The sequence below is a fragment of the Dermochelys coriacea genome, chromosome 1 (assembly GCF_009764565.3).
Source record: "Dermochelys coriacea isolate rDerCor1 chromosome 1, rDerCor1.pri.v4, whole genome shotgun sequence".
Taxonomy (NCBI): domain Eukaryota; kingdom Metazoa; phylum Chordata; order Testudines; family Dermochelyidae; genus Dermochelys; species Dermochelys coriacea.
Window position 1 is genome coordinate 221,297,670 of NC_050068.2, and position 25,338 is coordinate 221,323,007.

The 25,338-nt window shown below is 43.7% G+C and overlaps 1 protein-coding gene across 1 annotated transcript in view; it reads left to right on the top strand.

The window, feature by feature from the left end:
• Positions 1-13,002: 13,002 nt before the first annotated feature.
• Positions 13,003-25,338, top strand: part of NTF3 (neurotrophin 3) — a 64,345-nt gene continuing 52,009 nt past the window's right edge. The window contains exon 1 of the mRNA XM_038416890.2: positions 13,003-13,156. Within this exon, the coding sequence (XP_038272818.1) occupies positions 13,139-13,156 (18 nt within the window). The 5' untranslated portion in view covers positions 13,003-13,138. The remainder of the gene's footprint in view (positions 13,157-25,338) is intronic.

A 25,338-nucleotide genomic window follows, 5' to 3' on the forward strand; every position in this document is an offset into this window, starting at 1 on the left:
TCTGGCAGAGTGGTGTAAAGTGGCTTAATGTAAGTGAGAATCGGGCACTTAGAAGCCAACCTTGGAAAGCAGTGAGAATTTCTGAAGTGCCTATTAATCTGATAAAGAGAATATATTGCTGATCTGGCAAGGAACAAATGGGAGTTAAAAGCATCAATCTGCACACACAATAGACACACTCATGAGGGTTTTTCATAGCTAGAGTTAATGGAAAGGAAAGGCTTATTTACTTTTCAAATCTTTTCTCGGACAACCCAAACCAAGAGCAGTGACATTTCTCAGCAGAACTGCCGCTCCGCCCAGTGTGGGATTACGTTTACCTCCTCAGGGACTGAAGAGAAGCCCTCCCATTGCTACTGTTATGCCAGCCCCTAATTCTCAATGTTAGTCTTGCCTGCCTGGTGTATAACATCAGCAGACTCAAGGGAGCTGTGGAAAACTCATCAGTTTGGCTCTTTGCATCAGGAAAACAAAGCTGGAAGACTTCATCATACTTTCAAATGAGAGTAACTGATCCCTGGATCTCCTCTAATAAGGCTGCCCTTGATTTCTGCAATTCATAGATTCCAAGGCCAGAAAAGAACATTGTTATAGGGTTGACAATCCTCCAGGATTATCCTAAAGTCTCCAGGAATTGAAGATTAATTTTTAATTAAAGATTATGTCATGTGATGAAACCCTCAGGAATACATCCAAACAAAATGGGAAACCCTAAATTGTGATCACCCGGTCTGACCTCCTGTATAACATGGGCCATAGTACTTCCCCAAAATAATTCCTAGAAAATGTCCTTTAGAAAAACATCCAGTCTTGATTTAAAAATGTATTAAGGGAAGGCCCATCCTTGGAATGATCTATAGTTTGTCCAGGGCTCTTATAGTGTTTACATCTTCTCTATGCAGTAATCAAGAGGAGAAGTGCCAGTACCACACACAGCTCTCATTTACACTAGAAACCATACTTTAGTTCAGTGGAGCCCAGTCTGCTGCTATTGATTTCAATGGCAAAATACCCAAGGCCTATTCTCCATTGTCTTTCTCCATGTTTAGTCATTTTCACCAGTGTGCAGTGTATGTACAATGCTGCAGTTCTGATGTAGTGGTGTTTTACAGCCTCTTTGCACTAACTTGAATGAATACACATGGTACAAAGCAGTAGGTGTATCATAAATCTAGATTGACCAAGAGCAGAATGTAGCTCATATTCTTCACAATTCACTTGGTGTCATCACCACGGGCAAAGAAAGGTTGTGGAAAGGTGGGTGGACTATACACCAACTTGTATATTTTCATCAAAGTAATTTTGACATAAATGGCTTTTCACCAAAACTGAATTTTTGATGGCAAACTTCATTTGATTAAATTTTCCATTTTGGGGTGAAAATGTACACTGAGCATTTTTACCAGAATCTGACATTTTACCACAAGATGTTTTCAAAACACATTTCTTAAGCCAAAATGCAAACAAGTTTTCAAAAACCAAAAACATTTTTCAATTTTCTGTTTTTCATAAACAACAAACAAACCTGCTTTTACTGGAAATGTTAACAAAAATGGAAAAATGATTTTTCAACCAGTTGTACTGTATCATGATATAAATAAAGACATCTACTGAAATCATGACGTTATATGGAAAACCCCATCAACAGATGCTTAACATTAACTTAATACAGCTGCAAGCAATCATGCTTCCATGTCACATCTGGGTTCTGGACACATATTTCTGAGCACAAAGGATGATCATGTAAAGCCCAATTGTGGCTTTTAGTCACTGACCTAAGTAGGAAGTGGTGTGGAACTGCACCACCCTGAACCAACTTTAGAAGGTATTGGACACCTAGCTAGAATGGGTGGAGGAACAGGGTCATGGCCCCACCTCCTCTCTCTTCCCTTTGGGATGATTTGTACTGCCAACGTGCACAAAGGGAGCAATCTCTGTATTCTTCTAAATGCAGGGACTTGTTGTCCTGGTCCTTTTTGAAAGCTTCTAATGTCCCACCCCTCACCCACTGAGAGTACTCTGCTCTCCCAGCCAATAACTAGGGACAATCTGTCCCTTATTAGGTGGGTGATGTCTAAAGGTGTTGATTCTGACCACACATTGTACATAATTGGTATACATGACCCCATACATGCATAGCACCAAAAGATGAAATTCTCTATGAATCTGAGACATTAACATCAGCCTGTGCACCGAACGTTTGCTGCTATGGGACACTGCAGCTTTTTAGAAAAGAGTTACTGTAGGTCATGTAGGCATAATCAGTTAATCTGTTCTGGAAGATGAAAGTGAGCCATAAACTGAGAAACATTCGGGAGATTTCAGCCATAGGCACTAATTACATGCACACTCTTGCCTGAAACAATCATACGTGGAGCACAGTATCTTCTATATTCATGCTGAAACAAACAACCCCCTCCCCATCAATGCAGCTGCATCGCTGTAGCTCTCAGTGAGGATGCTACTTACGCCAATGGCAGACCTTCTCCTGTCAGCATAGGTACTCCACCACCCCGAGAGGCAGTAGCTATGTCGACAAGAGAAGCCCACCTGTCAACGTAATGTGGGTATAACTGTGTCATGGGTATAACCGTGTTATAACGCGAGTATAACTATAGATTTTCCACACCCCAGAGCGATATTACCGATATTACATAAGTCTGTAGTGCAGACCCAGGCTTTCATGCAAAACCCAGCATTCACATGGATTTGTACCTCCCCTTGGTGGAATTTGTGCCACCATCCCTTCTTTTCCACTCCCCGCCCCCACAAATGTATCATATACAGCCACATTTTTTTCATCTGTAACAGTGAGACTTAAGCTCTTCCCACTTACACTATTGTAAATCTGGGGTAACTCCACTGAAGTTAATGGAGTCACTTTCATGTAAAGCAGGTGAAAGTAGGAAGAGGGGCAGAGCCACTATAGTTGAAAAATTAGTCCAAGGATAATTTCATAAAATTTCTTTTGATGGTCTTCATTTTATTTAGCTGAGTCAGAACACCATCCCTAGGAAGACACATTGGAAGAAGCATGAAAATTGTCCTGAAAACTTGAGCAGTGACATATGGCAATTCCTCTCTGTGCAGGGAAAGTCACGTTGCATGTTTTTTCCCCAAGCACAGCTTACCTTAGATGATGCTTCACAGCATAAAAGTCAGTGCATGGGGGAGCACCAAGAGGAAGACCACGTGTTACAAGATCTTTCCATTCTAGCTGCTAAATCTAGCAGGGCATTCCTAGGAGGGGCCCTCAAGTAATGTATGCCTTATACCACAAGTGTTGTCGGGTAAACCATCCTTAACTCCTATATTTCACACCATTATGTAAATTAAAGATGCACTCCTTTGGCTCATACTCACATAACTATTTCCACTGATGTCAATGGAAAGTCACATGAGTAAGGGCTGCAGGACTGAATACTGCCTTTATAATACACTTCTAGATTTCCAAACCCATGGCACTATTTTCAAAATAACCAAGTGAGGTGGCGGGGGTGGGGGGAAGAGTAGGGGAACTCTAAGATGGATAAATGTCAGACAAAGCTTGACATGTACACAATAACCCTATGGTATGACAACGTGAGGGGCCCCATAAAGTTTTCTATTGTTATTTGTTTTGGAAAACTTGTATGACTCATACATTGGGCTTTGCCACTTGTGAGCAATGTATGACCATCCCTATCTTGTTGTAATAAGCACTCTGTAGCACTCCACACATCAGAGTTTCTCCCTCTCCTTCCTCACAGGATACTAACCTCAGTTACTATTCTGGTCCTCGTTATGCTTGATAAAGAAATGGCTAGATTGCACGACTGGAATGAGGCACATGACAGACAACAAAATATGTGAGTAGAAGCCTTCACGTGGTCATAAGTGTGGGTGAAACAGTGACCATATTTAGCAGAGATCTGCCACAACCAACTAACAGAGCAGTAATCAACATGAGCAAAGAGATACATTGTTCAGGGTTACAGTTAGATTATAAACTTCAAGTGGGCAAGAACTACATCTTGTGCAGCGCCAAGCACAGTTGTTATTCAATAGTAAGTAATAAAAATACACTGGCTTTTTCCATTAATTCTCCTTTTTCACATAAAAATCAGAATCAAGCAGTAAATATTTGTAATTTCAATCACTTTCTAGCAACCCTGGTAGAAAATACTATTGTTTAGATTGAGAAGGGTGCTGCCATTCTAAATTCCTCTTTCTTATTGCTTCTAATTTTCTTTGACAAGTTTACCTTTGAGCTGAAACTTCATATACTTGTTCTCCATCCAAATAAATTTGGGAGGATGTCAGAGATGGATTTTGAGGAAAAATTGGTTCAGCTGGTTTTTAGTGAAATAACTGGGAAACTAAAAATACCTTGTCTATTTAAGTGGTTCCTTTTTTTTTTTTGACTGCAGTTAAACAAGGTACTTAGGCACATACTTAACTTTAAGCACTTGATCAGTCCTATTGACTTCATGCGTTTAAAGTTGAGCACATGCTTCAGTACCTGCTGAATCAGGACCTTTTCTAGCATATCTTGAAAATGAATGAATGCTAAAACTTCAAATCTGGGCAATGTTCCTGCAAGCCCTCTGCCCATGGAAGTCCTATTGAAATCAGTATGTTTTGCATGTGGCCGGCTTTTAGGATTGATATGTATGGCTAGGTCTAGCACACTTGCTAAGTTTCAAATTTTTTAAATTGTAGGGTCAAATCATGGGATCACTGATTTAACTGGGAGTAGAATTTGGCCCATAATAATTTAAACTTATACATCTGTGCATATGCAGTAGTTGTAGCAGATCCTTCCATTCTGAAATTCAATCTGCACTGTGCATGCTGCCCCTTCCCCAGCATATGGGATTTCACATGAAAGCTTTTGCAGAATTCAAAAACTAAAGCAAGTAGTTTGCCAGCAGAGTCAGTTAAGCAAAATTTTTAAATATGCAATTAATATTACAGGACTGGATCCCTAAAGCAATTACTACAGGATGTGTCATTCAGTACTGGGAGTTGTCCAATTGACTTCAAACGATTGACTCCTTGCATTAAACAAGTAGCATTGATGGTATTCAGGATCAAGATTCAGTCTACTCTAACATACATAATTTAATGCAAAGAAGTGAATAGATTATGAAAAATTCCATTGCCCAACTGCAGTTCCACTTTTACCCCAACTCGTCTGCTGCTTGCAAAGACTATTTAAATGCCACAGTTTTTGGGTGATATTGTTTTACTTAAAAAGAAAAGAAGTACTTGTGGCACCTTAGAGACTAACAAATTTATTAGAGCATAAGCTTTCGTGAGCTACAGCTCACTTCATCGGATGCATTTGGTGGAAAAAACAGAGGAGAGATTTATATACACACACACAGAGAACATGAAACAATGGGTTTATCATACACACTGTAAGGAGAGTGATCACTTAAGATGAGCCATCACCAGCAGCAGGGGGGGAGGGAGGAAAACCTTTCATGGTGACAAGCAGGTAGGCTAATTCCAGCAGTTAACAAGAATATCAGAGGAACAGTGGGGGGTGGGGTGGGAGGGAGAAATACCATGGGGAAATAGTTTTACTTTGTGTAATGACTCATCCATTCCCAGTCTCTATTCAAGCCTAAGTTAATTGTATCCAGTTTGCAAATTAATTCCAATTCAGCAGTCTCTCGTTGGAGTCTGTTTTTGAAGCTTTTTTGTTGAAGTATAGCCACTCTTAGGTCTGTGATCGAGTGACCAGAGAGATTGAAGTGTTCTCCAACTGGTTTTTGAATGTTATAATTCTTGACGTCTGATTTGTGTCCATTCATTCTTTTACGTAGAGACTGTCCAGTTTGGCCAATGTACATGGCAGAGGGGCATTGCTGGCACATGATGGCATATATCACATTGGTAGATGCGCAGGTGAACGAGCCTCTGATAGTGTGGCTGATGTGATTAGGCCCTATGATGGTATCCCCTGAATAGATATGTGGACAGAGTTGGCAACGGGCTTTGTTGCAAGGATAGGTTCCTGGGTTAGTGGTTCTGTTGTGTGGTGTGTGGTTGCTGGTGAGTATTTGCTTCAGATTGGGGGGCTGTCTGTAAGCAAGGACTGGCCTGTCTCCCAAGATCTGAGAGAGCAATGGCTCGTCCTTCAGGATAGGTTGTAGATCCTTGATGATGCGTTGGAGGGGTTTTAGTTGGGGGCTGAAGGTGATGGCTAGTGGCGTTCTGTTGTTTTCTTTGTTGGGCCTGTCCTGTAGTAGGTGACTTCTGGGTACTCTTCTGGCTCTGTCAATCTGTTTCTTCACTTCAGCAGGTGGGTACTGTAGTTGTAGGAATGCATGATAGAGATCTTGTAGGTGTTTGTCTCTGTCTGAGGGGTTGGAGCAAATGCGGTTATATCGTAGCGCTTGGCTGTAGACAATGGATCGAGTGGTATGATCTGGATGAAAGCTAGAGGCATGTAGGTAGGAATAGCGGTCAGTAGGTTTCCGATATAGGGTGGTGTTTATGTGACCATCGCTTATTAGCACCGTAGTGTCCAGGAAGTGGATCTCTTGTGTGGACTGGTCCAGGCTGAGGTTGATGGTGGGATGGAAATTGTTGAAATCATGGTGGAATTCCTCAAGAGCTTCTTTTCCATGGGTCCAGATGATGAAGATGTCATCAATGTAGCGCAAGTAGAGTAGGGGCATTAGGGAACGAGAGCTGAGGAAGCGTAGTTCTAAATCAGCCATAAAAATGTTGGCATACTGTGGGGCCATGCGGGTACCCATCGCAGTGCCTCTGATTTGAAGGTATACATTGTCACCAAATGTGAAATAGTTATGGGTCAGGACAAAGTCACAAAGTTCTGCCACCAGGTTAGCCGTGACAGTATCGGGGATACTGTTCCTGACGGCTTGTAGTCCATCTTTGTGTGGAATGTTGGTGTAGAGGGCTTTTACATCCATAGTGGCTAGGATGGTGTTTTTAGGAAGATCACCAATGGACTGTAGTTTCCTCAGGAAATCGGTGGTGTCTCGAAGATAGCTTGGAGTGCTGGTAACGAAGGGCCTGAGGAGGGAGTCTACATAGCCAGACAATCCTGCTGTCAGGGTGCCAATGCCTGAGATGATGGGGCGTCCAGGATTTCCAGGTTTATGGATCTTACAACTACAGTACCCACCTGCTGAAGTGAAGAAACAGATTGACAGAGCCAGAAGAGTACCCAGAAGTCACCTACTACAGGACAGGCCCAACAAAGAAAACAACAGAACGCCACTAGCCATCACCTTCAGCCCCCAACTAAAACCCCTCCAACGCATCATCAAGGATCTACAACCTATCCTGAAGGACGAGCCATTGCTCTCTCAGATCTTGGGAGACAGACCAGTCCTTGCTTACAGACAGCCCCCCAATCTGAAGCAAATACTCACCAGCAACCACACACCACACAACAGAACCACTAACCCAGGAACCTATCCTTGCAACAAAGCCCGTTGCCAACTCTGTCCACATATCTATTCAGGGGATACCATCATAGGGCCTAATCACATCAGCCACACTATCAGAGGCTCGTTCACCTGCGCATCTACCAATGTGATATATGCCATCATGTGCCAGCAATGCCCCTCTGCCATGTACATTGGCCAAACTGGACAGTCTCTACGTAAAAGAATGAATGGACACAAATCAGACGTCAAGAATTATAACATTCAAAAACCAGTTGGAGAACACTTCAATCTCTCTGGTCACTCGATCACAGACCTAGGAGTGGCTATACTTCAACAAAAAAGCTTCAAAAACAGACTCCAACGAGAGACTGCTGAATTGGAATTAATTTGCAAACTGGATACAATTAACTTAGGCTTGAATAGAGACTGGGAATGGATGAGTCATTACACAAAGTAAAACTATTTCCCCATGGTATTTCTCCCTCCCACCCCACCCCCCACTGTTCCTCTGATATTCTTGTTAACTGCTGGAATTAGCCTACCTGCTTGTCACCATGAAAGGTTTTCCTCCTCCCCCCCCCCTGCTGTTGGTGATGGCTTATCTTAAGTGATCACTCTCCTTACAGTGTGTATGATAAACCCATTGTTTCATGTTCTCTGTGTGTGTGTATATAAATCTCTCCTCTGTTTTTTCCACCAAATGCATCCGATGAAGTGAGCTGTAGCTCACGCTCTAATACATTTGTTAGTCTCTAAGGTGCCACAAGTACTTTTCTTTTTGCGAATACAGACTAACACGGCTGCTACTCTGAAACCTATTGTTTTACTTAGTATTTTTGTTCCTCCCCCTGCTTCTTCTCTCTCCCTCCTTTTTTTTTTTATTTTAAAAAAGGATATTACAAACCCAACTACCACATTAATTCAACATTAAAGCTGAAACTGTAAACACACCAAAGTCAGGAAATTATAACACTTAGACTTCCCTGAATCTGGAGCAACATTAAATTTCTCACATTACACAAGTGCACTAATCATGTTGATGATTGTTTATGCCTTTAAAAACAACATTGACAGTTCAGGCAATGTCGCCAAATTAGCAAAGCTTAGGGAATTTTAGCTCTGGAATTTCCTGATTTTTTGTTTCAGAGTAGCAGCTGTGTTAGTCTGTATTCGCAAAAAGAAAAGGAGTACTTGTGGCACCTTAGAGACTAACAAATTTGTTCAAATACATTTGTTAGTCTCTAAGGTGCCACAAGTACTCCTTTTCTTTTTGCTGATTTTTTGTGTTTAGGTTCTTAAACTTAAAATCACATTGAGGTAATGTTTTGCATTTCATTCTTTTAAACTTTCCTGACAAATACTGGGATTCCATTAGATTTTACAATCTAAACAGGATTAGATCTGATCAGCCATTGTACATGAAACCACCAAGGACCAACTACTTACTGGAGGAAGTAGCATTAGTATTTCAGTAAGCAGAACTGCCATAGGTAGCTTTTCAGTAGGTAGCATGAAGTCACTGCTGATCTAGTTCCCCAGCATGGTGGGTCAAAATCAAGCTGTAGATATTTCAGCAGACTTCTCAGTTGGATTTCAATGAGGAATTCTGCATTAAAATAAAGGCCACAATGTTGGGGGATATTGTGCTACTGGAAGTACCATCTTTCAGGTAAGATGTATGGAATATCTGACTCAGTCTTCTAGACTACCTTGGGTGATTAAAAATGTATAAATTCCAATTTATGTAGGTACTTTTGCCTGTTTGAATTCTTCCTGCCCTTTTAATTGAATAGTTTTCTTCCTTATTTTCTATTGTGACATTACTGGAAGTCTACAGGTAGCATTATTGCAGATAATGCTAATGTGGGGGGGGGGAGAGAAAGGGGAGCGGTACTGAAAATTCACGGTGTAGACACACTCTGTGTCTACATATTCAGCCCTGGTGTGAATGGACACAACTCCAAACACATTAGTGAGCTTACAACGGTTTAAATTCTAGGATTTACTTTAAACAATTTAACCTGATTCCGCACCACCACCACTTTTCCTAGTTGTAAAAAAAAAAAAAAAAAGTCTCTTTTTCATTCCACAGAAAAATCTTTACTGAACGTCTTTTTCTTTCAGACATCAACATCACTTTGAAAACTCTGTGAAGTAAACAAAAAAAAAATCTCCTGAACTTAAGTTTTTACTTAAACAAATTGATTAGTAAAAGGAAAAAAATAAGTTATGGAAAAATAGGGAGATGTCATTTCTTTGTTTTCTCTTATTTACTTTTGGATCAAAACTACCTTTTAATAAAATGGCTCATTAAATGTACTGCAACACATTTCCGTTGCAGCTTGTTGTTTTTGTCAGTGTGTATCAATGCCACCATGGAAACACCACAAACTTGCTGAAATACATGTAGCATACATATGAACACAGATTTTTTCCACACCTTTCCATTTCTATTCAGTATTTCAACCACAAAGTGGCGCTAATGCAAAAGCTAACTGTTAGTGGGCAAACCCTAATTCCCTCCTTTTCTAATCACCCAAGATATAGGTAAACCCAATGAAATATTGGCTTTACCTATCCTTTTATTTACTAAAGTGCATCTCACATGTCATAATAAATATACTGTTTTACTGTGTAATTTACTGTGTAATACCAAAATTAAATAGCTAGAGATACACACATATACAGAAACTATTTTAAAACATAAGTGTTTGATGGCTCACCCAGGCCTAAAATGAACAAATCAATGCTTTAGTCATCAGCACAATTTAAAACCACAAAATAAATATCATACTTACTTTCCATGGCATGTACATAGTAATATTCGCAAAAAGAAAAGGAGTACTTGTGGCACCTTAGAGACTAACAAATTTATTAGAGCATAAGCTTTCGTGAGCTACAGCTCACTTCATCGCATCCGATGAAGTGAGCTGTAGCTCACGAAAGCTTATGCTCTAATAAATTTGTTAGTCTCTAAGGTGCCACAAGTACTCCTTTTCTTTTTGCGAATACAGACTAACACGGCTGCTACTCTGAAACCTGTCATAGTAATATTTGTAAGTCTTCAAAGTAATCTCATTGATATTTTAAGGACTGAACAGAGTATCAATTTAATAAAGTATTACCCTGTCAGTACTTCTGACATGATGGTTACCTTTAAAACAAATCAATCATTTTCATAGGTAACCATTCCACTCTTTCACTTTATTAGCAACAGTTTTACATAATATTGAAAGCTGTAGAAGAGCCACTTGTAGTTATAAGGATTATGGTGAAAATGTAGAACAAATGAAGATAAACACTTGCAAAGGTGGATAGAAAAATATGTCAGGAGCAGTTTTGAACCCTTTAAGGGAAAGTCTGGGAAATTGAAAGTAATGAACATATTTTCGCTTTCTCTAGCTGTGAAAATAAATACCCCGTCTACAATGCTTTTTACAGAGCACACATATTTGGCAAGATTAAGGTGTCACATCTCAAATTACAAGGTGTGTTGTTGGCATGCAGACACAAGTACAGAGCAAAACCCCTCAAGTTGTGCACAATGCATGGTTCTGGTTGGTTTGCATCCCATCTGAGGTAGCCAGCCCCTCTATGCAGAAATCATTTACTTGTAGTCTACTTGTTTCCCTTCTTTTTCCTGGACTGGCTGCAATAGCGAAGTTCCGGGCTCTGGGCTGTCTTCAGAAACTTAACCCTTTGACTGCTGCTGCTGGAGCATAGTACTGGCCTGTCACAGGAAAATATTTCTATTGCTGGCTATTCAGGAGATTTAAAAGGCACCCAGGTCTGACTGCACTGTGTGTATGAGGGGGAAGAGAATTTACATCTGACTCCACTTTTTGTTACAAAGGCTCCAAAAAAAAAAAAAAAAAGTCTTAATGGAAGTTCTGCAGACAGGGAAAGTGTGAAGAAGAAAACGCATTAGAGTTGCTCAGCCTTTAAGCTACCTGTGGATTGTGAGAGCAGCACGTTTTAGGAGAATATTCTTAGGAAGCATCGGTGGAAGATCGCACGTTTTCCTTCTGAGCCAGGGCATTCAGATGCGACAATCAGCTCAGGCAGTGATGATGATATAAGGCAGGTACACTGTGTATAGTACAGAGGTCCGCAATGGTGTTATTTTACCAATGACGATAGTAATATTTTTTTTAAAAAATCAACTTTTCAATTGACAGCTGAAAATAGATCCCTGAAAAGTGACAAACCTCCAGCTAGATTTAACGGTTCAAAGGGAGCTAGAAAGATGCTCGGAGGGCAGGAGAGGTGAAATCACACTATACAAAACAAGGGGGAAACTAGTTTGGGTAAATAATGGAATCATATAAAAAACACATCATCATCACACAGAACTGAGATTCTTGAAGGAAATGTCTTCCCCAGAAGAGCCCGCGAGCCCCATGCAAACGGTTCTGTATGCCCCCTTGATTATGGTTATGACTTGCTCAAATTATACTTGAATCAAACAGAAAAGAAAGATGGCATAAGCATTTAAATTTAGAGAGAGACTATTAGAGGCACGCAGCTAAATTTATCAACGATCGCTGTGAGCGATCACTCTAAATAAAAAAAAAAAAGTTTGGAAACCAGTCACTGCTGACGGCCGATGAACTTTCCATGGTTTTGGCACCCCCGTCCTTTTCTTAATGGGCTAATCTAGACATCAAAACGAAAAGGAGGACTTGAGGCACCTTGGAGACTAACAAATGTATTTGAGCACAAGCTCACGAAAGCTTATGCTGAAATAAATTTGTTAGTCTCTAAGGAGCCACAAGTCCTCCTTTGCTTTTTGCGAATACAGACTAACACGGCTGCTACTGTGAAACCTGTCATAGAAATCAAAACGTGAGGAATATCTGCCCACGAATTCACCCCTGGGTTCTCTTCTTACAAACGAATATTGCTTCCAAATTGGGGAGGGGGGCTCTTGGCTAACAAAAATGCTAACCGACCAACCAACGCAGCAGGTTTAAAATTTGGAGTTAAATTTTGTTAAAAAAAGAGGGGGGGGAGGCTTATTAGAATGTACTTCCTTCTGCTTTTCTTTTTCACCTGTTTTATGCGCCCTTTAATGACGCCTGAACGTGGGTAAGAATAGCAACACATGTAAACGGTTTGACCAGGGTGTGTGAGCGCTGGAGAGAGGGTGGACCATCGCAATGCTAACGCATAGACATTTGGGCTATAAAATACTTGTCTGCTGAGAATCGTATTTAGAAAGAGAGGTTTAGGATTTAACAAAGGAATTCTGCGAAGCGTTCCCTGGTGCTGACGCTGTCCTTAAGACTAGGAGGAGATCCTGGTAGGAGGGGGATACAATGATCAACAGGTCTTTTAAATGGTGCTTCTTTAAAACACACACATACACACGGGGAGGGGGGGGATACCTTTATGGGGGGCTTGTTCGTTTGCAAATTAAAAAAAAAACGGGGGGGGGGGGCTTCATTCGCCGACTTTCGCAACGAGGCAGCGTTATTGGAAAGGGTAGGTAGGGAAGGCAGAGTGTGGCAATAAAGGGGTTAATCCGCAGAGCGTGGAGCCATCTGGCAGAGCTGGTTTGTTATAATCGAGCAGATTATGTTCACGGGACTCAGAGTTTAAGGGCTCCTCTCCCATAGAGCAACTCTGCCCAGCCCAAGCAAACCAGCTTTGGGACTTTGAATGAACATATTTACATCAACCTCTCTCTTCATGTCGACTTCTCTGGAAACCTTCACACGGATGCCATGGTTACTCCTACCACGGTAAGGGAAATATGCCACTTTCTAATAGGGTCGTGGGGGGAGAGAAGAGGGGCTCTTGAAAATCTGAAGGGGGGGGGCGGTCTCGTTGAAAGATCTGCCCCAGCCTCTGGAGCCTGTCTCGGTGCGTTCACACACACACACACACACACACACACACCCCCAGATCTTTCTTTAGTCCGGAGACTCCGCTCTCGCTCTTCGCCGCCGCTCAGGTCCGCGGCAGGGGGACACAAGGTGCTAAAGGTTTCAGAGTAGCAGCCGTGTTAGTCTGTATTCGCAAAAAGAAAAGGAGTACTTGTGGCACCTTAGAGACTAACAAATTTATTAGAGCATAAGCTTTCGTGAGCTACAGCTCACTTCATCGGATGCATTTGGTGGAAAAAACAGAGGAGAGATTTATATACACACACACAGAGAACATGAAACAATGGGTTTATCATACACACTGTAAGGAGAGTGATCACTTAAGATAAGCCATCACCAACAGCAGGGGGGGGAAGGAGGAAAACCTTCCATGGTGACAAGCAGGTAGGCTAATTCCAGCAGTTAACAAGAATATCAGAGGAACAGTGGGGGGTGGGGTGGGAGGGAGAAATACCATGGGGAAATAGTTTTACTTTGTGTAATGACTCATCCATTCCCAGTCTCTATTCAAGCCTAAGTTAATTGTATCCAGTTTGCTAAAGGAATCCGATTTAAGAGGCAAAAAGCAAAGGCGACTCGGGGCCTGCTTTGACGAGGGAAGCCAGCGCCTCCAGATAGAACAAAAGCGTTGCAAAGCCCGAGCAGGGGGATGCAAGAACCCGCTTCAGCGCACTTGCCCCGGGAGCGGGGTGTGTGTGGGGGGGGGGAGTTGGAGGCCACGAGCAGCAGAGTCAGAACCCCCCCCCCACCTCCCCGTTTCTCGACCTCGTAACTAACCTCGCTGGCGCTTTTTCTTGTGCCAGGCACGGAGCGCCCATGGCATGACCTTCAAAACGATCCCCCCCCCTCCTCCTCCTCCTCCTCCTCGGTTCCCTTCAAACCCAAGCACTCCCTTCTCTGGAGGGGGCTGCAGATCAAAGGGTTAGCGGCACATCGGCGTCTGGGTGAACCGATACGTTCACGTGGAGGCGGCAGGGCAGGAAACCTGTCCCGACACTGCACGAGCTCCAGTCTCTGGGAAGAGCCTTCTAGGAAAGGAGCAGGCAGCCAGGCACGCACGGAAAGGGGAATAAAAGCGGCTTCTCCCCCCCCCCCCCCAACAGCTGAATCGAAGCTTAGAAAGTCAGTTACTGACGAGGGGTTGGGGGGGGGTTTTTTGGGGGGGACCCAACGGCTCTTAGCCAAGGGATAATGGGGGGGAGGGTGTGTGGGGGGTGTCCCCTTGCCTGGTTCAGATAGTTAGAACATCATCATAGAATATCAGAGTTGGAAGGGACCTCAAGAGATCATCTAGTCCAACCCCCTGCTCAAAGCAGGCTCAATCCCCAATTTTTTTGCCCCAGATTCCCTAAATGGCTCCCTCAAGGAATGAACTCACAACACTGGGTTTAGCAGGCCAATGCTCAAACCACTGAGCTAGTTCTCCAATCCGTTCTTAATCCTTCATTAAAACAAAACATTTGCCTTCTCTCTTGCTCTCCAAATATGCCGCAGCGAGAGAGCGGAATAGCGGGGGCTGAATTAGGCTACTCCGCGGGCCGGGTCCGATTCCCCTATGGCCACCCCGTGATTTAGAGACGAGAAGAGGGCTTCCTTCCCCATAGACGGGGATGGGCGAGCCGTGCTCCGCTCCCTTCCCAGGGGCGCTCAGAGGAAGTCCCCTTTGCTGCTGGGCTCGTGTGAAGCGTGCAAAGAGCGGGTGAAGTTTGCCCAAGCAAACTTGCCTCTGCGTCCAAGAAAGTGAAGGGCGGCGGACTGCAAACTCCGGCCGAAGGCGTCGGCGGGAGCCGGCGTAAAAACCAGCCCAGTCCCCAGGCTTGTGGCACAATGGACGAGAGCAGCCGACGGGCCAGCGAGCGAGGCGTGGGTCCAGCGGCCGGGAGCCGGAGGGCTGCTCTCGGATACACACGTGTCAGTATCAGGAGCGCTGGGTGTGCGAGAGAAAGGGGGCTAGGTCTGAATGTGGGGAGGAGTGTGTGGGAAAGTGGGGGTGTATCCGTGGGGGTGGGGAAGGGGTGCGTGGCGTGGTAGGCTGTTGAGGTTGTGCGGGGGGGTTGCGGGGGGATTAAGTGGGGTGTGTGTGTAATTATATATATAGGGGGAAGATCAGGGGTGTGGGGGGTGAAAGGATTGTGCCAGAGGAGAGGGAAGGCTGGGTGTTTGGTGCACATGACAGGTGAAGGGTGCAAGGGGGAACACAGCTGGGTGAGTGGCTGGAAATCAGGGGCGTGTTTGGGGGACCATAAGGGGAAGTAAACACGTGGGAGGGAGAGAGGAGAAAGGGTGTGGACTGGGGACAGGGTTTGGGGGGGGGGGGATGTGAAGTTGTTGGCGGACGTAGGGGTGGGGGGCGGGATGGGAGGTTCTGTAGTGGAGGCATAGGATGTATGGGTGGAGGGGGAAGGGCACAAGGCTGCGTGTTTGGGGAGGACAGCTAAGGAATGCCTGTGCGGGGTCTAAAATGAGGCCTGTAGGATCCTGTCAGGGAGGAGATGGGGGAGAGGAGTCTGTGTATGGAAGGTAGGGGCCTTGTGGAAGCAGAGAGCACCTCAAGGAGTGAGGGGTGGAGAGGAAAGGGTATGCAGGGCGGGGATGGTGGGTGAGTGTGGGGGAAGTTCAAGGGAACTGCAAAGGTGTATGGGGAAGGAAGAGACCGGAGTCTGCAGAGCAGGTGGCCTGGGGTTGTGGGTGAGGGAGGTCAGAAGGCTGATGGAGCCACGAAAAGTTTTCATGTGTAGTTGGGAGGCAGGGTTGAAGTAAAAGGTGCGAGTGAGGATTGGAAGGGTGTGGGTGAGCTAATGGGGATTATGTGGGTGGGCTGAAGTGTGAAGGGAGGGTAAAGATGTGGTGGGGCTTGAGGAATGTGGATGTAGGTGGGAGGATGGGGGATGTAAAGAGGGTGTAGATGGGGGAAATGCATGGGGTTCACGTGAAGAGCAGGTGAGCGGCACAAACACAAGGCAGTTTTAGAAGTGAGATGGGGTGTTGAAGTGAGAAACATTGTGGGAGGAGGGAGAACAAAGTGCAGGGGTGTATAAAGTTATGGGGGTGTAAGGAGTGAGGGGTGCAGAAGGGGCTTAGGCAGAAGAGGAAAAAGATGCACGTTTCTGGGAGATAGGAAGCATGTATGGGAGAAAAAGCACATGGGGGCAAAGTGTGATGGAAGGGACAGCAATAGAGTTGTATGTGTTGGGGGAGGTCAGTGTGAATTCAGGGCTGGGTAAGGGGAGTGTGATTGTCTGAAGGGGAACGGAGATATAAGGTGTGGGTGCGATGGGAGAAAGAGGGGGTGAGGGAAAGAACAGTACATTAGCAGAGAAAGGGGCTATAATGTATTGACACTATGTAAGGTGTGGGAGCAGAGAGTGGGAGGGCTGGTTATGTGGAGGAGTAGTAAGGGTATATGTCTGAGGGGAGTCAGGAGTGGGAGTAGGAGTAGGTTGTGTGGTATTATGGGAAGGCAAGGTAGGGGCATAGATTACATGCAGAGGAAGAGGAAAGGGGATGTTGGAAATAGTTAAGGAGTTAGTGATGAGGAGGCCAGTGTATTTGTGTGAGGGGTTCAGGAATAGGGTTCTCTTTGGGAAGTATGGGGGGGATGGTGACAGGTTATGTCATGAGAGTGGGGAGGGGCATTATGGGTGTTATGAGCGAAGGAAAGGGCTACTCAAGGACGAATAAGTAAAAGTGGTAGGGAGGGAAGAGGGTCAGGATGCGTGAGGATGCATGGATCGCGTGAGGGGTTTGTGGGAGTAGGCATGTAGGGAGAGTAGGGAGAGCTATGGGGTGGATGGAGCATGTGTGTGGTGAGGAATAGGAATGAGTGTGTTGCGGGGGGACCTGGTCTAAATGCAGGACAGTATGGATGTAGGTGTAGAGGATGTTGTGTAAGGGTGTGGGAGGTTACATATGCATGCATGGCAGTGTGAGTAGTTTTGGGTGTCAGTTTGGTGTAGGGGAGAGGGTATGGGAAGGGTAGATGAATTCTTGTTGCAGGTGATGTGTGGGGGGGATTGGTAGATGTGGTTACTGTTTGTGAATTGGGTTAGGGATGCGTGAGTCCATGGGAGTTGCGTGGGAGGTGGTGTTTAGATTATCGGCAGAGAGAGAGCGAGCATTGGAGGGAAGTTTATGTTGGGGTAGGGAGACAGTAGTAAGTTTGGGGACATGCAGTAGATGAGCTGTGTGTAAGATCCTGTGATTATTGAGGGGCTTGTGTCTGGGCAAATGTTATATAGGTGTGTGTGAGCAATGCTGTTTGTATGTGTATTGGGGAGGCTATTGGGAGACTGACGTGTGTGATGGGGTTGCAACAGGTCTGAATGTGGGGTCTGGTTGTGTTGGAATAAGGGCGTTGAGAAGCAGTATAGGTATTAGTATGGGGTTAGAAGTTTTGGTGAAGGGAGGTGGGAGAGGTGGCTAAATTGAATAGGAGTGTGAGAGGCTGTATGTATGTGTGAGGGCAGAGAAATGTGGGGGAGAGAGGTGAATTGCAAAGGTGAAGAGCACCATTTCCGTGTACCTGAATGAAAAGCATCTGGCTGAAGTTGAAGACTGAGGCAATGCTGAAGGCAAGAGGGAAACACTGAGGAAGTCTTTTCTCCATAACAATCCTATCCATTTGAGGCATGTGTTCTCAGATTGTTAAATTGATCTGCAGTCTTGGGGTCCTCTTAGGCACTGTGCTATGCTTGTATACTCTGATAACCACAGTGGAAAATGCTGCCCACTTCCATCTGCAGCTGGTCAGAAGATGGAGTCTGGTATGGTCAGGCGAAGATGTGGCTACTGTGATCGGCTCAAACACAACACCACAGCTCAAATATTGCAGTTCTGTGGGCCAGGACCTCAGCTAGCATTGAAGCCAATGTAGTTTTTCTGACTTGCACCAGCTGAGAATCTGGCCCACTATAACCAGGAATCCCCATGTCCTGCAAAAGCCCTAGCAACTTCAGGGCTCAGCAAGCCCATTTGGTCAGCAACAAAGCATGCCAGGAAAACATCATCCTAATTCAATACTATCTGTACTGATTCCATCCATCCAACTCAGGATCCTTTTCCGAATTTTTCAAATCCATGCATGGAACTGGTTCTAGCTACCTAATAGACCATTTCCCTGTGTGTGTGATCACAAACTCCCATGATCGTTACATCCCACTGGAACAACGAAGCACTTGACCAACAGAGGGAGACTCATGACCACAGGAGACAGATGGTCCATAGGAATTGTGCCAAGACTATGGAACCCATCGCCAGATGAAATAAGAATGACTACAAGTGTGCTGAGCCCACAACTTAGTCCAAACAATCCCACAATAATACCCTTACTTATACCAAAGCTCATGCTTTATATTCCATAATTTAAAAAACAAACAAACAGCAGCACACAAATCCATAAGCCTGCCAGAAGGAAAGGGAAACACATTGGTTGCAGAGGTGCAACTGGTGCTGGAGTTTCAGGGGCATACGGAAGGTGTGGGACTTTAGGGGTGAGAGCATGGGGATACGTATTAACTTTGGCAAACTTCATACACAATCCTGACAACAAAGCTATTGAAATCTACATTTGCAAAGGGTGGAGGATATTATTTTCTGTGGGGACATTTGTGTCCATGATGAGTAAAGGTCATGTGTTTCCCTTTCTGTGACTGTTAGAAGAGAGGTAAGGGGAGTAATAGTTTGTGGCAGTAGATGTGTGTGGATAACAAGGACTGTGGTGTCTAGGAGGGGTTTTGTGTGAGAGGTATCTACCCACCTATGGTTGTAGGTCTGTCAGTGCAGGATGTGAAATTAGGTGGGGGGGAAGGGAGGGGAGGGGAAGTGTGTGAAGAGTGGGTGGTAGGATGTATATATGGGGTAGCTGGGGTGTCGAGAATTAGTTGTGTGTTGGAAGGAATGTTTAAAGCTAGATTGAGAGAGATAGACACAGCCTTGTGAATACTGCCTCTAGTATGGTGCTGTACTTCCCAATGAGAAGCCCCAGGAAAGATTGAATGTATGGTGCCACTTTTGTCATCTCTCCCAAGGCACAAATAGTATAACCTACTTCCACTGATGCAGCTAGTCTGCTGTGAGGGCCACTGCAGTAGTGGGGGTGGTGCCACGGTTCTTCCTTCTCCCTATCCCTTTGTGTTCTTCTGGGGCACATGATACCCCAAGGGGAGTTGTCCTTGTACTCCTTTGCCCCACCTCCTCCACACTCAGTTTCCCAAGCACACTCACCTGTTTCCCAATCTGCTCTATAGTGAGGGATTGGGAGTTGTGTACGGTGGAGGTGTGTATAAATGGTAGGGGGTTGATGTGGATGTGGGTGTATATAGTTGTATATAGTAAGGTGATGTCATCTGGAGCTCAAATACAATCAATCAGTTCCATCTCAGGGTTATGGAGAAAGATGGCAGTTCATCTCGTGTGTTTCCAGAACAAGGCAATCTTCAAAGCACTGTAAACAGTTTCTGTGCATCAGCTAAGTGCTTTTGGTCTAACCATCACCTTAAGCAAGATAGCAATAAATGTCACAGCCATCAGCTGGTCATTCACACCCTTTGAACAGTAAGTTCCTCTACTGTGGATTTGTCTAGACTACAGATTTTGCACTTGTTACTCATGTTAGCCAAGTTAATAAATTTGGACAATCCACAAATATTTGTTCCTAGGCAGAGCCTTAGGGTAAACCACACATGTTTGTGGAATGTCTAGATTAGCATTTCCAAAGCTGGTAGTTAGATCAAGTTAATTGGCAATCAGTTAATTCAGGTTAGAACAGAAGCAGAACATCTAGCATTGGTATACCCTGAAGGGCTTGTCTATGCTTGAAAGACAATTTGGATTAACGTAGGGTGTGCATTTAAACAATAGCTATTCCGGAATAACTCCATGTATAGACAAACCCTAAAATTGAGTCCTCTCCAACAGACTGCCCATCACTCATGAGGTGAATGACCAAATTCACAAGACTAGCAGTTCCTTTGATCTGTTGAGAGGCAGGATTTGAAATGCATGAGGATTCAGCTCCAAACCAAGATCAGATTTTATCTTCCTTCTTTTGCAGCTATGATGTATGGGCCTGATAACAATGGCTCATAAATCTATTGGCTACATTAAACCAATGTTTCCAAAGTACTATCCTTAGGATAAATGTGCAAGACCACCAAGCACTGAAGTCTTTGATAAAGTTGGCATCAAAGCTGCAGTAACAAAAGGGAAAAATGAGACATACAAGCCATGCCACCAACCGGCCTGATGAAAATCCAATAAATATTTTATAGCCAGCTGAGCCAAGAAAGATGCATCCAAAGGAGAAGGGCAGAAGAAATGCTTCAGACACATTTTGGAAGAATCTAAATGCATGCAGGGTTGGTTTGTTTCATCCTGTGGAATACACTGCATACAAGAGAGCTACATGGAGAATACTGGAGCACCAAGAAACGGGCAACAGTGCCCAGTGACACCTTTGAACCAACAGAAACCTCACCCTACATGGTGGCACTGAACCTGCCAAGAGTATGGTTATGAAGGGGTGGATGTGTGTTTATGTAGAGAAGTACACAATCTCATGGTATATGCAAGACACCTATATGTTTGTGCAGGGTATATTTGTTAGGATCCTGTACATGTGATTATAGAAGAGACCTATTAAGTTTATCTGTTGGATCTCCTGTTGACAATGTAGCATTGTATTCTCAAGCTCTCTCGTACAGTCATGTTTTAAATGACTGTTTCCATCACCTCCATTTGGAGTCAATTCCACAATTTAAATCTCAAGTTATGGAATTTCCTGATTCAGCTTACATTTGCTTGTCCTCCTAGTTAAACCTTCCTTAACCCTAACCACCTCCTCTCCCTCATTGGTGTTTACAATTTTCAAATACTTGTGCCCAGTTGTCTCCCTTAGCTGTCCACACTTAGTACATATTTACTTTTTCCTTACAAGTCATTCCTTCCAACTTTTAATCATTCTTGTTACTCTTCTATGAAGTCCCTCCAGTTTATCCCCATCTTTCTGGCACTGAGGTGTCCAAAAATGAAGGCAGTATTCCAGTTGTGCCAGAGATGGTGGACTTCTTTCAACTCTTTGTTCCATGACATGTTGCATCTGCATATCACTGTAAATCACATTTGATTTTTTTTTAATACACTCATATCACACTGGAAATTCATATCTAAGTTATTGCCCCATGTCATGCCTAGGTCTCTTTCAGCATTACTGCTTTCCAGCTTTCTCCCTCGCATTTAATCTTTGTGCTGCACATTAATTTTCCCCAGATGTATTAGCTTTGATATTTCTTCTCTGAATCTTTTACTTTCTGCCCATTTTTCTAACCTTTCTAGGTTCCATTGTATTCTTTCCCTGTCCCTCATGGTGTTTGCAACACATCTCCATTTAGTATGGTCTATAAATTGAACTATATGCTGTTTGTCCCACTTCTTCCAGATCATTTAAAGATACAATTAAACAACAACAGGTCTAACCCTGATCCCTGTGGTACCCCACCAGACACCTCCCCTACCTTGATAATCACTGTTTATAATTGCTATTGGTTTACTACCCTTCATCCAGTTTTCAATCCAGGTATGTTTTGGAGAAGATAGGAGGCATGTTTCTGAACAGAAAATGTCTGGGGCAGGTGCCTGTGTGTGATATTTTATTACTTTCACCTCCTCGTCTCTGGACTTCCTGACACCCTCTTTGCCTCTCTAGTTCACGTGAGCACTGTCACTAAAATGTCTTCCTTTGTTGCTCTGACAGAATCATTGCTCCTCTTTGAATTTCTTTCTGCACGGCATCAAGATCATGCTTCTTATTACTTTTAAAGCTCTGAATAACTCTGCCAATCACGAAAGCCTCATCTTGCTATTTGTCAGCTTCTCTTGCAAATATTCCTGTGCCTTTTCCATGCTGTCACCTATGCATCACATTCCCTTCCTGAGCACATTCGAGAAACCACTACACGATGCATTCAAGTCTCTCCTGAACACCCATGGCTGCTGTGACACTTATGGGGAAAACTATATAAGGAATAATTGGGAGTAATTTATATATTCTGTTTCAAAAGAGAAAATATCCTGTGTAAATTTAACAGTTTATAATAAAGATGCTGGCAAATGACACTTCAACCACTCTACTAGAGATTAAATAAGAGAACTGTAACCTTGGTGATCACTCTACTCAGAGGACTATCTGAAAGAATAGTAATGAAGGATACTCCTGAAAATTAGTAATCTTCATCTTTAGGCTCCAGAACACTGAAATGGAATAATATTGTACAAAGATTATCAATCAATTACAAGAGCTAGATTTCAAAAAAGTTACTTGATATTCAGGTTTTTCTTTTGATTGATTGTATTTATTGATCAATACTTAAAGTTCTCCCATAGGTACAGGTAAGAACTCATTTTCAAGGAATTAAGAAGCAAAACATTTCATTTGATGAGCATATGAAAAGTAAAACTTCTTGATGTAGCTAGATGTGCGAGGGCATCAGAGTTGCTAGGATTTATATTGTCTATAGCGATCCTCCAGTGACTTTATCATAAACGTACAGAAAATAAAAAGTAGTATTATATAAAAACTCTTTGGCACCAATCTGAGAATGCTACTAAGAAGAAGTCATCTACCAAATTTGGGAACCTGGTGTTCTTAGGCTCCAACAAATATGGGATGGGATTTTCAAAAGCACTCTGCATTGGCCTAACTCTGCTCCCACTGAAGTCAGTGGGAGCAGTTTGGCTAATGCTGACTGCTTTTGAAAATTCCACCCACATTGTCAGTGTATCTGTTACATTCCCGCAAATGAAGGGTTATGTTTTATAAATCCATTTATAAAAAGTAGAGTTCCTGTTTTTCTTCAGTCATGCCTGGTGGGTGTCTTTAGCTCCCAAACATATCCCAGAATTCTTTGTCATCTGCAGCAGCATTTCAAAGAAGTTCTGCCTTGCCAGATCAAAGGACTTTGAGCCATTGTGGTGGAGTATGGAGGAAGTAGAAAGGTGATGGTGTGTATTGTGTATTTGGGAAACAGGTTTTGTCTGCCTCTGTTAATGCAGGGTGTCAAGTAGGATTGCCAGGTGTTTGGTTTTTTACCTGAAAGTCTGGTCAAAAGGGGACCTGTACTGTGTCTTGTCAGATGTACTGACTGGACATCAAAAGTCCAGCTACTGTCAGGGAGAGGCAGGTGTCAACCTGTACCAACCTCTGCTCAGCCTCAGCTGGGGCCACCTCCTACCTGCATATCCTGAACAGACAGGCTGCACATCAGGGGCTGCAGCTCCTGTCCCAGCCCCAGAGATCCAGGGCGGGAGGGTAGTGGAGAGGATCGAGTAACAAGGAAGGGGAAATTGGATATCCATCAGTCCACTGAAATTATTCCACAGACTCTTATCCACTTAACTATCTTAGGGTTATATATGGCTACCTATCACTCTGGTGCATTAGTACTTTCCTTGTAAAAATCAGTAACAATAGCAAAGTTCTTAGTAGACTTCATGGAGACTCTGCACATCTCTCTTTTGGGGGCAAAAAACCACTGTGCTTTGGTAGGATTTTGGAGACTGATTGTTTACATATCAATTTACTCTTTTTAAGGGGCTGGGAGGATGGTAGAGGGTTTTGGAGCAGAAAGGGGTATCACTATTAGGAGTATCACCCTTATATCAGAAAGGTCTTTTTCAAGAGTAAGGCTTTGCTATGTCTCCTAAAGATGATCAAGACTCTGGATTTGCCCAATATCCTCTTGAAATTTGTTCTGTAGTCAGATCTAGTAGATCTTGCCAAGGGTATGGCTACGCCACAGCGGTCCAACTACAGTGCTGCAGCTGTGCTGCTGTAGTGTAGACACCACCCACATCAAAGAAAGGGGTTTTTTCAATCAGTGTAATTCATCTACTTCCCTGGTAGCAAGGTTGTCAGAAGAATTTTTCTATTGACCTGGCTGTGTCTACATCAGGGGTTAGGCTGACTTAACTATGTTGTACAGAGCATGAGTTCCCTCCACCCCACACTCCCCAGTCCTGAGCAACATAGCTAGGTCAATCTAATTTTTAGATGTAGACCAGGCCCAAGAATAGACTAGACAAGGTCAGACTGTGCTTTCAAGACACTCCCTTGGATAGAAGACTGTGTGAAACTGCATGGCTTCACAACGAGCTCAGGGAGGCAATATCCCGCACTGCTGTCCGCTGCATTTACAAGCAGTGTATAGACTGCACTTCATTTAGGATACAACAGCCTGCTCCCTTCCTTTCCCCATTGAGGCAGGAGGTCCCTATGCTCCTCAAAGTGGAGGGACTGAAACTGTACTTGGTCCTTGAGCAGGGTGTGTAAGGGAAGTTCTTTGTATCCTCTCTCCACCCCATGCGAGGGCCATTCATAGCTTAAACCATTCAAATATTTGTACAAACCAGCTGTGTAGATGGAGTTATTTTATTCTCTGTTGCTCTCTGCATTCTGTCCAGATTAGCTACTACTTTTTTGGTAATGCAGGCAGGCTTCTAGAATTGAAAGCAGCATTTCAGGGGGTGAAGGCACCAAAGCCTAAAGGGCAAGAATGCCCCTTCTTAGCCCTCCTCCTCCCCACTGTCCCCAGCCCCCTATCTTTTTTCATCATCTGAATATACAGCTGCCAAAAATTTAGGCAATACCTAACTTCAGCGGGTTTGATTCTGATCTCACTTAGACTGGTGTAACCCTGCTGACTACAATGGAGTTACTCCTCAGTCATACCACAGTGATATCATAATCAAGCCCTTTGTCTTTAAAGCACACACTAACACAAGTCATGCAATTAGATTAATACATTTTATACATGCATTTTAACTCTGAATTCATGAATGTGTATCCAAATCTGAAATTGCCAAATTTCAACTTGATAATTCTGCTAAGACTTATGTACAATTATATGCCACCAAATCATACTGCACATTCCTATCTAATTTACTCTGACCAGGGTGGGTGGGTTTTTTTGTTTTTTTTTTTTTTAAATCATTTACTGCTTTTGCAAGTGTGTCTGTGTGACGGACTGTTACTTTCATCCACTGGG